This window comes from Cinclus cinclus, chromosome 3 (genome assembly GCF_963662255.1).
Source record: "Cinclus cinclus chromosome 3, bCinCin1.1, whole genome shotgun sequence".
NCBI classification, from domain to species: domain Eukaryota; kingdom Metazoa; phylum Chordata; class Aves; order Passeriformes; family Cinclidae; genus Cinclus; species Cinclus cinclus.
Window position 1 is genome coordinate 104292472 of NC_085048.1, and position 14785 is coordinate 104307256.

General features: G+C 51.6%; 1 protein-coding gene across 5 annotated transcripts in view; it reads right to left on the minus strand.

Annotated features, from left to right (window-relative positions):
• The window catches only part of BCL11A (BCL11 transcription factor A), a 71310-nt gene extending 58585 nt beyond the window's left edge, over positions 1-12725 (minus strand). For all 5 annotated transcript variants that reach the window (XM_062490610.1, XM_062490609.1, XM_062490607.1 and 2 more), the window contains exons 1-2: positions 12234-12725; positions 6235-6564 (exon numbers count right to left, since the gene is read on the minus strand). In XM_062490610.1, coding sequence (XP_062346594.1) covers positions 6235-6564; positions 12234-12288 — 385 coding nt within the window. In that variant the 5' untranslated portion in view covers positions 12289-12725. The remainder of the gene's footprint in view (positions 1-6234; positions 6565-12233) is intronic.
• Between the last annotated feature and the right edge of the window lie 2060 nt (positions 12726-14785).

Consider the following 14785-nt stretch of genomic DNA (forward strand, 5'->3'; position numbering starts at 1 on the left):
GTCTGCTCATCCTAGGGGTCCACAGCCACTGGTCCAGTTCCTGCAAGTGTTTGATCCACATCTGGCAGAGCAAAGCTTACCCCAAGATGGGGGCCCTTCAGAGCAAACTGTGTTTCATGGAAATTCATTATGAGATCATCCCAACCACTTGGGTGGTTTGTGGGTTCATTAATGTGCCTGTTATTCTTAAAAGTATGCCATAAATCACAGCAATCCATGTACTGGTGCCTACCTACATGGGCCCAAACCTGCTATGCTCAATGTCACCAGGTGTCAGACTGGAGTTACTGTCTATGTACACAGAGAGACAAAATTATGTTCGTTTGCCCAACGGAAAAACAAAAAGAGAAATCCACCCAATGGTTAATTTTAGGGCCATGCTACCAGTATGAACATATATATATATATATATATATATATATATATATATATATATATATGTAAGTCTTAATATATTTAAATACATGTATTTAATGTGTTTAATGGACTTGTACAGAACCCCAGTAGCTGACACATAAAACGGAGCATTCCTGGACGGAAGTTGCATTCAAATGCCTGCCACTGGGAGAAGAGTCTTGGACTTCCTTGGACTCGCGACATCCCAGGCAGCATCATGACCCGAAAAAATCACAAGGAGAAAGGCAATGAGAGATACTCAGCGATTAGCTAAAAAAAAAAAAAAAAAAAAAAAAAAAAACCCACAAAAAAACAAACAAAAAAAAAAACACCCAGAAGTGGCACTGTGCCAGGCCATGTCCAGCTTGATGCTAAATGCCTTTTATTGCACAAAGCTGGTACTGGTGGATATAAAAACAGACTGAAGCTGGAATTTTGTCTGAAAATATTTCCGTAATGAGGATGCATGCAGGCAAACAACTGGAGGCTCCACTCCCGTTGCCTGACAGTGCCTCACAAGCCTCTTTAATCGTCTTTATTATTTGAACAGAACAAGAAAGAGCTCGTGGGCTGAGGGATGCATATACAAAACGGGGTGATGCTAATAGGCCTCGTCCTCTTTAAAAGAAGCATTACCAAATTATGGGAATGTTTAGGGAAGACTTGACTTCTCCCACCGGGCTAATTAGAAGGTGTTTAATTTACTCCCTGCCTCAGTTTCCATCACCCAGCATTCGTTGTCGGGACTCTCCACGCAGAGCCTCACGTTTATTACATGCATGATTTTCAAAGCTTTTCAGCAACTGATGCCAACATGCACCTTTCAGGATCTATACTGGAGTTTAACATCTGCCCGGCTGCCTCTTGAACCACCAGCATTTTGGATGCAGTGATCCTTCTGCTCGTGAACAGCACCACAATTCAGTGTCCCGTGCAATAGGAGAAGGAACACAAAATATGTTTCTCATCCTCTCAGAAGATCTGATTTCCAGGGAACAAAAAAACCACCAGAAATATTCAGGGCACCACAACACTGTGATGCTCCCCTGGAAGGCAGAGGAGAACTGCTTCTGTGCTTCGAGTGAACTCATATTTGTGTTTCCAATAAAGAGCCATTTTTACATTAACTGTCTGGAACAGCAGGGAATAGGAAAACTAACACAATCTTTACCTCGTACAAAGGATGATACTGGTGTCACGTGCTTGCTTCTTCAAAAAACGTTATTTATAAAAGGCAACAGGGAAGGCAGGGAAACTATTGACTCTTCTCTGTATCCCTGCGCGAGCAGCATTAGAGCAACTTTTTGATCCCTACATTTTTTACATTTTTTCCCCCCCAAGAAGTAAATTTCACAGCCACACAGGCCACCGCCTTTAATTAAGCTTTCAAAAGTCTTCTGACAATGCTAACAATTGCAAGACACTTCTAGAGCTCAATCATGCAATCATCGTGGCGTTTCTATTTACAATTTGTCTTAGAAAGAGTTTCTCTGACATTGTACTTTGACAAAACACCAAGCTGCCGGTTCACAACCTTTCTCTGTCTTATTTACAAATACAGCTTGTACGCAGCGCCCCAAATCTCAGGAGCAGGAGCCTTTGGGTAGCACTCTCACTATTTTCTCCTGCCTGCAATATTTTACCCAGCCTGCTCTCTCTGTTTCTTTGTATGGGGAAAGCAGACAAAATTTGACTTCAAAATCTTCCCATAGTCTTTCTTCCCCTCCTCTTTAATATTTCATCTTATTGTCCAGATGCAATACTAACTATTCACTGCAGACAGCAGTAGTTTCTCGTCTCCAGAACAAAACAAAACAAGGAATCTACAATCACAACCTACAGAATTATTACGGCAACTACTAGTAACAGCCCAAGAAAATTTCTGCTTAAAGACCTTACCACCTGAGAACTGTAATAATCAAATATACTCAGTCTGAAATTTAGAACCAAATGATGGTTCACCTTCCCCCGACTGCAGCAGAAAGAAGGATTTCTTACATTATTTTCCCACGCATTTTACTTGAATGTCACAAGCAGCTTGAGAATATAGGATTCGAGCAGTAAAAATGACCTCCCCTCCTCCTCTCCTCTTTGTACAGTAAATAGAGCATCCACGGATCCACACTCGGCATTATACAAGGGAATTTGCAGCAGGACCCCGAAAGTGTTCCCCCAACTGCATCCAAGTAACATTTAAGATCCTTCTTCACCCAAACCCTAACCTTTCATTACTTCCCTCGTATTTATACATTCAACAAACAAACCATCAAAACCTAACATGGGCGGGCAATAAATATTTCCTCAGACTTTTCAATAAGTGAACAGCGATTTTACATTCACTGATCTCCAGATACTTCACTTAATATTTCCCCCTACTGTAAAATACGAGAGCGGATAACTAAAGCCCTGCCGTTGCCCTCACTGCAAATCACGGGCTGCCAGTATCTGGTGGTGAGGCTTTGACATACATATTGATGAAAGCTGCCTCGTTGGACCCACACAACATATCCTATTAATTTTCAGTTAAATTTATGGCATTTCAGCTCCAGTGCTGGATCAGCATCACTCAAAATTTTATAGCAAGGCAGAGCTGTGCGAAGGCAGACACCCACATGGAAGAGCCAGGTATGGACACATGCCTGCACCTATATGGATTCCACAGCAGCTGCTGCACCGGTTGCACACACCTATAAGCTCCTGCCCTCATCCTTGTCTCTGGAAAACAGCAAGATAAAAAGCAGCTTAACTAGTTAAAACAGACATCATTTCTTCCTGCATTTCAATGAGTTGCTGCCTCCTTCCTGTCTGTAGATCTTTAACCATTACTTAAGATTCTCTTTTACTTTAACACCCCAACTTACTGACTACAAAACTGCAGGCAGAGAAAAAACTGCACCCAGAGCTCACCCACAGCACCTCTGTATCCAGGGCTGATCTGAAACATTTCTTCTGGCCTCACAACTGATTTGGAACATTTTTATACTGCTACAAAATATGTATTTTATGGTCTCTTAGCAGAAAGAATCACTTCCCCAAGTTCTGTGTATTTTTCCAAAGGCAGCCTCTATCTTTTTTTTTTCCCCTTAATTACACTAAAATCTTGCATTTTGCATTCTTGCAAAGAAATCAGCAATGAATAGCTGAATTAGAAGATATTGAGGTTCTTTGCAGAGGCCTTCTGAAGCCTGAACTTCACAGTTCTGGCCCCAAGACCTTCACTGGAAATTCTACTGCTGGACTCCTCAAATTACAGGATACAAGCAATAGGTCATTCCAGCTATCATCACACTTCCTTGCGACGTGAGGGAGATTAACTCATCCAACTGAAAAAGGAGATGAAAACACAAAGGGGAGGAACAGCACAAGACGGTGTAACTAATGGTTCACCTTTTCCCTTTCCCAAAGCCAGGCTGCATTTCCAACCAACAGGAAGAACCAAGGGACCCCAGCGCTGCTTGTCTCCAGCCCAGCCAGGGAGGCAGGTGCAGAGAACCTGCATTATTGGACCTCCCATCCATACAGGCATGGCCGGGCACCACAACCAGAAACCTTGGGGCAGAAGAGCCCTGACAACCAGAACTCTATCTCTACTCAGGACACGCTCACAGCTTGCTCCGTGGACCCTCCTGCACGGCACCAAGCCTGCTCCCAGTCAAGCCCACCTATGTGTAAAAGCGAGCAGCATCAGGCCCTGCCACTGTGGCCCTGTCCTCAGCCACTGCCTCTGCTCAGTGAAGCATTTACAGTCAGTTACAACCACAGCCCTTTCTGAATTCACAGCCCTGTGACAGCGCACGAGCCCAAATCTTCCTTGCTTGGCGTCACCTGCGCCATGCCAAAGCGAGACTTGGCTTGCTGAGCCTTCCACGCCAAATGAGTGCCAGAGCAAAGAGGAGGCTCCCCCTCCTGCAGAATTCCTCAGCGTGGCCATCCCTCCAGCCCAGGGACCTATCTGGGACCAAGGGGACAAGAGCATGTTTAATTCTTGCTTGACAGATACTGTGTTTTGTCTTTTGAGCGGAGCAGCGCCGTACGTAAATACAGCGTTACATCATACCACCGCTCCTCCATATTTGGTGATTTAGTATGGCTCCAGAGCTTGGAAGACTACAAATCCCTTCCACCAGGCTCCTGCTTCATTAATCATGCCCTACACTTCTGCTCGCTTTCCGTCAGATTGCAGGCAGCAAATGGAAATGGGCACTGCCCTCTACCACTCAGGGAAAGAAACCTCACCTTTAGCATCCATGTCTGGGAAGTGCAATGTGGAGAATTACTGGAGGACTTTAAGTCTCATTCAAAATGTAGCTTAGCAGTAGCTGAGCTCATGTCTCCTCTTAAATGCAGATACTCGTGTTCCAAGGAGTAGCCCAATTACTCTGCAGAAACAGCACACACTTGTTCACATGACATCTGCATGTGCACGTGCATGGCTCTGCACACACGCATGTGCACAGGCAGACACCCATGCACTGACATGGATCTGCTGCCACCACAAAACCTCCAAAACTGCAGCTCTCCAGCACGGTTTGGTGGCTGGCTTGGAGGCCAGGGAAGGCTGAGGGAGGATCCCGCTGAACCTCCCAGCACCTACTGCCCTATTATGGTTTAACTTTGTGGCCAAAGCAAGCCCAAGACAAGCTCCAGCACATCATGTGATGATGTACTGCGCCTCCGACAACCCCAAGCGGTCCTGCGGGCTCCCCGAAGAGAGGCACCAGCAGTGCCACATCCCAAACACCACTGGAGGGAGAGTTTGAAACTGGTTCAGGCATTTGTTGGGGTTGATATGCTGTGGTCTCGCCTTTTTCGACTGGCAGCAATGGCGTGGTTTGAAGTGATCTGAAACAGTCAGTGCAAATGGGCAGTACTTTCGTTTACTAGTAGGGTTTTAAAAGCGGAGTGTGCCTTGTTACACTCCCAGGGCTGTGTCTTTCACATGGTACGCTTTTATTTTTTTAACATCATTTGTGAAAATATCTGCGTGGCCAATGGCTTTCTGATTTTAAAAAAAAAATATGGTATGAAATGGAATTATTTACCATTTTTTCTTTTTTAAAATTACATTTCATATTGTTTGTTGCACAAAACAGAACTCTGCCTTGGACATTTGTACAGCTGACATGTGGCTGTGTAAACCGCAAACAAAATCAAGATACATCTGTCAAAACCACATCAGAGACAAGAGAGAGCACAGCGAAGCATTTATCATTTGGCTGAGGAGGCAGGCTGCAGAGAGCAGCCTTTCCTGTCAAACCAACCTTTTGAAATTTCCAACATGCCCTTAAACTTTTCGAATAAGCATGTCTGTGCGCTTCAGCAACTGCCCTCTCTACTCTGGCCTGGCCAGTCGAAAATGGCATCTTAAAGTCAAGGTCGGTGGTGTCACTTTGCCATGGGGCTGTGTTTAATTACAGTCCATACGCTGACAGCCAATATGGAACCAAGGCTGGCGGATGCTCAGTTAACTCTTTCACCCCTGACTTTGCCAAAGACTCAAAAGCTCCTCGCTTTCTCACACGGTAGCCTCGGAACCCTCCTCCCACGGCGCTCCAGCAGGAGAGAGACACCGGGAGACGGTGACTACAATGCAGGCAAATCACGAGAGTGGCCTCAAACAATACAGCCAGAAACACCGGCTGGCACGGCACGTGCCTGTTGCTCCTGCCGCTGCACAGGCACCAGGAAACACCGCTAACCCGAGGCAGGGAGGGCACGGACACCCTGGCCCTCATGGCGAGCACAACACACAGACACGGCAGCTCACGACTGCCAACACGCTACGTTGCAACAGAAACAGAAATAAACTCACAAACACTTCTCCTTGCTTTAATTTACCTGCTATATGCTCCTGTTTAGGGCAAATTCCTCTAGATGACGTTGATAAACAATCGTCATCCTCTGGCGTAACCTGGATGCCAACCTCCACAGGATTGGATGCTTTTTTCAGCTCACTTGGTGAGGGTGAAGGTGGCTTATCCACAGCCTTCTCTAGGCAGAGACTGCCATTGCATTGTTTCCGTTTGTGCTCAATAAAAATAAGAATGTCCCCCAACGGAAAGTTCATCTGACACTGGCCACAAGTGAGGAGGTCGTGGTCCCCTTCCGGAGCTCCCAATGTGCCATGTTCAGGTTCGTCATCAGTGAGAATGGCTTCAAGAGGTTCGGCTGCAGTTTGAGAAACAAAAGGGAGAATGGTTAGCGCTCTCGGGAAAGGCACTGGGTGCGGGGGAAGGAACGCACCGAGTCCCCTCTTCATGAATATTACACCCCGCTCTGGAGTCCACCTGCTCCCCCCCAAACCAACTCATGCAATACGGCTGTCAGCTCGGGACAGGGATTCATCAGGTACAGGGAAGAGATTTTGTAGGAGCAGCTGCAGCATTCAGAACTAGGAGGGTGAGCACTGCAACTGGCTCCGTGTTCCTACACAAGAGCACATTTCTGACTTCTTGAACGATCCAGTGCTAAAATTAAATGGATAGGCTGAAAGAATACACTACAAAACTCTTGTGGTACTACAACAGGAAGGGAATATGGTGTTTTATTGCTGAATATATTATTTATGTACATGAATTCAAGGCTAAAAGCACTGCACACACTCTCACACACATGGGTGTGTATCTTTCAGCAGCCAGACAAGACCCACTTTCTGAAATTCAGAAACAGTGTAGACAGAAGGTGTTTCAGTACACACAGACACTGCACATTCTCCGCACAGGCCGTGCAGGTAAAGTGTGCACATCTGTAAAAGAGAAGAGGGGTAGAGCCAGCCTGCATGGGTACACGCACCCAGGCAGTGACACGCGGGCACATCCAGCCCTCAGAATACACGTGCAGATGCAAAGGCGTGGATCTGTGTCATTGTCCCCATCAGCCCATTTGCAGCTTCCAATTTAAAAAAAATCCTAAAGGCAGTAGTTATACATGGGGGGCGGAAGGGTGAGGGTACAAGGCAGATATATATATATATATATATATATATACACATATATATGGCAGAAAACCGAAATGATAAAAATGATAAAATGCAGAAGAAATGCCTGTAGGGCAGGGGGAGGCATCTCTCACTTTTGAACTACTCATCAGGATCCAAATAAACAGCAAATTCACCACCAAGTACACTCAGAGATATTAGCTGGATGGGATATTTTTTACTAAAGAAAATAAGGCAATCAGTCATTTTGCATTTTTTAATCCTGAAATAAGGGAATGCCTAAATTATCTTGAAACGTGTTAACACTGGTGGCCTTCAGCATCTAAAAATCAGTCTGGCCAAGCAACTGCCACATTTCCTCGCAAGAGTGAGAAGCGCCTTCTTTAAACTCAAAATACCTTGCCTAGCGTTGTCAAAGTTGACAAATTTTCTGAATGAGCTCCAAAAAGCTTCATTATGAGGCTATTTCTGTTCACAGAATCGCCCGTGGATGCTTTAACGAGGCAGACTCGGCTCTTTCCTGTTGCCTTTTTTTTTTTTTACATTAAATTTGCAGAGAAATACCTTGGCAATCTCTGTACAGTCTCCATCAGCACTGCCTTTCACAAGGGGAAAAAAAAATAAATACCAGCAGCGTGTTGGTGTTCCTCTGTCTGCGCAACACTTACACACACCCTAACAGCAGCGAGCAGGAGGAGAGGGTACTACAAATACAACCCACCTCAGAACACTGCCAGGTAATGTAAGTGAGACAGAATACAACTCCTAAACAGTTAATCAGCCTGACCTTCTTTAGCTGGCTGCCAATTTCACATTTAATGAACTTAAAGCCACAGAGAATCAAAAAATAGATTTTAATTTGACTGCACAATATTGGAACTGATTTTGATAAAGTGCAAAAATCCAGTGAACTCAGGTTAAATTTATTTCAACCCTACCTAGGCTGCATATTGAGGAAGAAGATCTGGAGTAGCTCCCAGTTGTGCTGCGTAAAATAATATTGAAAGAGCACACTACCTCGCCGTACCTCAGCTCCAACTAGGACACAGGGATCCAGTCCATCATTTCTTGCCTCTAGTACTACTTCTAATTTAACGTAAGGTCAACCACAGGAATATGAAGGTTACATTCGTATTAATAAAAACAATGTCTTAATCGCTGGGGCTTTCTTTTAAACTTACAGACTGACAGGAGAGGAGGCACAACGTGCGTCTCACGCTCCTCGGGAAGCCGGCAGAGAGGAGCAGGGTGTTTCTGCGGGATTGCCAGCCACGGCGTTCTTCTCCCCAAGCCATTCCTTGCGTTCGGAGCGAGGGAGTAAATTATTGCAGGACTAATTCCACCGGTAGCTCGCCGCAGACAAAGGTATTTTGCGAATCTTAACTTCGAGCTCGCCGACTCTCCGCAGCAAAAAGACACAAAACCACCCGTGCTCCCCTTACAACAACTGGCTTAGCAAGGAGCTGTGCATAACCATGACTCAATTATAATGTTTTCCCGCGGCCTGATTCCTTTCTGACGCTGTCACTATTATTTAGCAGGGGAAGGTAACCCGCTGCTTCAACACCAGACAGTTAAAAGTGGCACTGTACAAAAATAGACTTTGCTAAAAGTCTGTACAGACTGGGCTGATTTACAATCAAAACCAGGAAATGAAGTGGTAATTCAGAGGTTGCTGATTACACCTCCACATTTCACCTAATTAATTTTATAGGAGGCAAAGTTCTTGAAAATAACAAGATGATCAAATGTACAGATATAAAACCTGTAACCTCAACATTTTCTATGCTCTTAACGTAAATTATTGCTAATTAACAAGAATTATATACTAATGTCTGAAATACGGCTGGCACTGTGCTCACTGCAAAACATTTGGCTCCTGATGGAGTCAGAGACAGCAAAAAAATATGGGGTTTTTTTTACTATTACTGCTACTTTTAGAACATAATATAAAATACCAGAATTACAAAGAAAACACCGGAATACAATTCACCTGGTCTTGCCTCCGATTTGCAGGATGCATCATTTAGTTCTGGAGCAATCAAAATTCCCTGCCTGGGTCCCTAATCATCCGTCTCTATTTTTCATGCAAATTGCCCTTCCACCAACATGTCTTTTCAGCTTGCCCCCTTCACCCTCCTACTCCCCCCTTTTTCCCCGTTTCCAGTCACCAAAACAACCGCACGGGCAAAAGCGGGATGGATTTTGGAGTGCCGGGAGAAAGGAGGTACTGGGGGTGATAGGGCCTAGAGGAGGGGGTGCCACAGTACGGTGAGGAGAAATACCCGCGGGGCAATGCTGTTGGGCTGCCGGGGCATTTCCCCGCACCGTACCGTGGAAAGGATGGAGAAGGGCTTTTTAATCCCAAATTTGTGTCTTTGGATCGCGCGGTGCAAGGAAAAGGAGACTTGGGGGTACAATGGGAACCGCCAACACGTTATGGGGAGGGAGTGGAAACGCGGGGAGGGGAAAGACGAGCATCCCCCCCCCGGCCACTGCCTCCCGGAGCAAGCAAAACTCCGCGCAAAATTAAGAACAAAGAAGAGCGAGGAGGGCGTGGGGGGGTGGAGGGGAGGGAGCTGGGCACCCTCCCCCTCCCGCCGGCCGGGAGGCAGCGGAGGAGCCGGCCAGGTTCAAGTTCGCGGGGCTGCCCGGTTGTTTGATCTCGCTGTGCCTCCTAGCGACCGAAGCGGGCACGGAGCCCGCCCGCCGCCTCCGTCGCCCCGACCCCGGCCCCGCCGCCGCATCCCCGGCGCGCCGCTCCCCCGGCCCGGCCTCCCTCTCCCCCCCGCCCAGCTCCCGGCCCACCCACACCCCCCTCCCCACCGCCGGGCCGGCTCTCGCCGGAGGGAACCCCCGGGCCCGTCCGGGCCGCCGCTCCCACCCCGCACGTGCGGGCACTCCGCGCCGGCCCGCGGGTTTCTCGGCGAGCGGCAGCCGCGGGGATCCCGCCCGCCGAGTCGGAGCCCCCCACCCCGTCCTCCGGTCCCGCCGCGATCCCCGTTCCCCGCACCCCACTTCCACGGCTGCCCGGGAAAAGCACCCCCCGTACCCCATTTCCAGGGGGGGCCCCCATCCCCATAAGCCAGTGATGCTGCACTCCATCAGCCGGGCAATGAAAAAATAATTTTAAAAATTAAAAAAAATAAATAAAACCTCTCCGAAAAGTAGCGGAGAAAGCGGAAAAACGGCTGGGGCCGGGGGGACGGCCTGAGCCCCCGACAGCCCCCGGGATTTAGGGCAAACTTTGGGCAGGCAGAGCCACAGCCGGCCCTGCCCGCGGCAGAGCGGCCGCCTGCAAAGAGCCAATGCTGCTTCCTTCGCTCCATGTGCGAACCTGGCTGTAGTGTCTGGGCGGCCGTGAGGGAAGAGAAATCGCGGCGGAAAGTTTGGGGGGTTTTGCGAAGGGCCGAGGGAGCCGGGGATGGCTGGCAGGAAGAAACGGCCCTGGGTTTTCTGCCATCCCTGGGAGGGAACAAATCCCGCCGGGAGTAATGAGAGATTGAAAAGGGAAGAAATAAAGAAAGTGGGGGAAAAGGAGTGAGGAAAAGCATGCAGCATTTCCCGTTCCCCCAGGCTCACCCCGAGGAAAAGAGGATTTTTTTTTTCTCCCTTCCCACCCCCCTCGCCCCAAACCTTTCCAGCTCGAGTTGCCTTTTGTTGTGCTAAGAGCGCTCCCGCTTATCTCGCATCTAGCCGTGGCGTGTGTGGTAGCGGCTGGAGGGAGGGACGGAGGGAGCCGGAGAGTTTTTGTTGCGAACGGTGTGGTGGGGTTCGGGGTTTGTTTTTTTTCTCCCAGGGAGAGCGGATTTGGTTTGGGGTTGAAATGCGGCGGCGAGAAAGGGCCGTTCGCGGGTGTGAGGGTGCGAGTGCGTGTGTGCGTGTGTGTGTGTGTGTGTGTGTGTGTGTGTGTGTGTGTGTGTGTGCGTGCGTGTGTGCGCGCGTGTGCTCAGCCCGGGCTCGCTCTCGCCTGTGTTTGTTGGCAGGAGGCTCCCCGCACACGCGGTGCTTGTAAACATTCAGACACGAGATTTTTCCCAATCAAAATCCACTTCCACTTTTTTTTTTTTTTTTTTGAAAATCTTCCAAAAAATAGTAAGCGAGCGGGAGAACGCGAGGCGAGGGCGAGCAGGGAATCCCAGCCGGCGCGGCGCGGCTCGTCTCCCTCGCCGCCCGGTGCCGTCCCCCGCCCCAGCCCCAGCCGGAGCGGCGGCGGGGAGGGCACGGGGCGAGGTCGGGGCGGTGGAGCCCCGCACGGCGCCGGCCCGGGGCGGCGTGGAGCGGGGGGCGCTGGGACGGCCACCCCGCACCCCGCGGCGGAAACAAAAGGGAGGCGAGGGAGGCGGCCCGGCTCGGCTGTGCGCCCCCCCCCCCCCCAACCCCGGGAGGGCGCCGCGGGGCGAGGGGGCGAGCCCGCCGGCAGCCCGGAGGGCTCCGACCGCTGGATTTTCTCCGCGCTCCGGTCGCCCGCACATCCCGCCCGCCCGGCCGCCGCGGTGTCCGGCGTCCAGCCCGCCGCTCCCGCAGGAATTTCTTCCCACTTTCGGCCGGTTGTGCCCCCGGCAGCCCCGTACCTCGCCCGCGCCTCTCCCGGTGCCGGGCGAGAGCTGCCGCTCTTGCCGCCAAAGAGCGCGGAGAGCGGGAGGCGAGCGCGGAGCGGGGCATCGAAGTGCGCGCCGGCGGGTGAGGGACACGGACAGAAACAGAAGAAAAGTCATCAAGGTGATTAAATTAGAGAGGGAGAAATTAACCGGAATGCTGAGAATCCCGAGCCGGCGCCGAGTTAATTTTTTCTCCGACTCGCTCTCACTTTTAAATTATTTTTTCCCCTGCTCTCGCTCGAATTAAAAATTAAATCCGTGAAGGGGAAATTAAATAAATTGCTCTCCGGGTTACTTACGTGAAAATTCCCGTTTGCTTAAGTGCTGGGGTTTGCCTTGCTTGCGGCGCGACATGGTGGGTTGGTGGCTTCGGTGGCTTGTGAGTCGCTCGGTTCACATCGGGAGAGACGGGTTAGAGAGGAAGGAGACTCCAGAGAAAATATCTTCATCAATGTCTTTTGACATCCAAAATAAATTAGAAATAATACAAAGATGGCGCAGGGAAGATGAATTGTGGGATAGCAGTCATGGCTTTTTTTTTTTTTTTTTTTTTTTTTTTGTGCAAGGGAAAAAAAAGAGAGAGAGAGGGAGAGGGGGAGAGAGAGAGGGAGAGAGAGAAGGAGAGAGAGAGAGATGAAAAAAATGGCAAAAGCCCCCCTGAGCTGCAAGTTCAAGTGCGGACGTGACGTCCCTGCGAACTTGAACGTCAGGAGCCTGGATGGACAGAGACATACAAAACATGGGCAGGGCAAGCCAGGGAGAGGGGAGGAGGGAAGGCGAAGGCAACACCAATGGACACTCATCAGGGGCTGGACATGAAAAAGAGAGCAGGACAAGCCAATGGACAGTGATCGCAGGGGGGAGAGGGGAGGGGGCGCGGCGGGGGGGGGGGTGCACCGGCCACCCGGTGCACGCTGCCGAATGGAGCCGGGGGCGGAGGGGGCGGCGGCCGAAGCCGCGAGTGGCCGCGGAGGAGCGGATGCAAGAGGGGACCCGGAGAGGGGCGAGGGGGGAAAATTAAACACGCACACGGGGAGAGAGGAGGGAGGAAAAGGAGCGGGAGAAAGCGAGCAGGCAGGCAGGCAGCGGCAGCTCTCGCACGCACACCCCCGCTGGAAAAGCAAACACATCTGTGAAGCCAGAGCCGGGCAGAGAGGGCTGCGGGGCAGGCTGGCCGCGGGCTGTGCCGAGGAGGTGGGAGAGCTGGGGGAAGCCAGGTAGGACTAGGACCGGAGACCACCCAAAAAGCAGGGGGGGGGGAGGGCATCCGGCTCCCCGCTTTCCCGCTCGGCCCCCCCCACCCCCCCCATCCTCCTCGATGCCGCCGAGTCCCCTCCTCCCGGGAGCTGCGGCCCGTCCCCGGGGGACGGCGGTGGCGGCCCCGCGGGGAGCTGGGGGGCGGCGGGAGCTCGGGCCGGGCCGCGAGAAACTTCGGCGGCGAGCGGCGGCCCCTGGCCCGAGGCGGGCGGGGGACCGGCGAGCGGAGTTTGGCGGGCGAGGAAGCGACAGAAACGGGAGAAGCTGCAGGAGCTGGGCGCGGGGGGGAGCGGAGGGCGGCGAGACCTCGCAGCTTTCCCCGCGGGCCGTTGGCGTCCGCCAGCCCCGGAACCCCCTTCCTCCCCCGGCGGCGTTCCGAGCCCTGCCCGCAGCTACGGGCTCTCAACGAAAGGGAAACGTGGGGCTACCGGCTGCGGGGCGGCGGGCTGGCAACGGGGCAGGGCGGGAGAGAGGGGAGGCGAGGCGGCAGGAGGCACCGAGAAGTGGCTGGAGTTGGGAGGATGCGGCGGCGGCTGCAACTTCGCCGAAAGGACCCGGAGCGAGGCGGACGCTGCCGGCACCGGGAGGGATCAGGTTGCGGTAGAGATAAGCTCAGGAGGCGAACGGGCGTGCGGAGTAAAGTGCGGCTGCGAAGGGAGTGCGAGGGGGTAACCGTGCCCGGGACGGCGGCGGACAGCCGGAGCGGAGCGCCGGACGAGAGCCCGGGGGGAACGAGGAGCTGCCCGCCGCCGTAAGGGAGACTCTGCCGGCCAGAGCCGCGGCCGCCCGGGATCGGGGCTCGGCGGGAACCTGCCGAGGTTGGTGGGGCGAGCCCGACCGCGCACCGGCGGAGCTGTCAAGGGCCGGGGCTGAGCTGCTCCGCCGTGGGATGGTTTCAGCTTCCCGCCAGCCGCCCCCCGGCTCCGCCCGCCGCCGCCGCTCGGCCCCCTGCGGCCTCCGCTCTCCTCCTTTCATCCATCGGCACGGGGATGCGCCCCGCGGCTGCCGGGACAGGGTGCTGGAGCAGATGCGGGACGTGGCGATGGCGGGGGACTCAGCCGCAGGTGACAAACAGCGGCGGCTCCTGGGCTCAAGCCGCTCGCAGGGCTGCCTGTGCCAGGCGTGCACGTGTCCCTGCGCGAAACACGGGCGTGTGTATCTGTACCGGTGATGCAGATATATATGTATGGGACTTGATTTATATCTAATGGCACGTATAAAGCTTTTGAAGGTGGCTGCAATGTAAAAAGTAATGACTTTATTACCCCTGAAAGGTTCTGCGGTTCGCAGTTAACACTCCTCTGAATTACAATTCATTACGCTCTCTAAAGCGAACCTGCATCAGAACACCTACCTGTGCCTATTCCCAATCATAGGCATCGTTTCATTTATTTTCTTTTACAAAAATCATAGCAAATTAAGCACTTGGTGACAACTAAATCTGTTTCATTATCGTGCCGTGTTTGAGATTCTAGAGGTGACTTTCCCGGACCGCATCTCAAAACCTACAGTCAGGAGCTAATTTTACAGATGCTTTCATGAACGGCAGCGAGGATGTTCTTACCATCAGCATGCCCTTAATTCCAGCACTGTA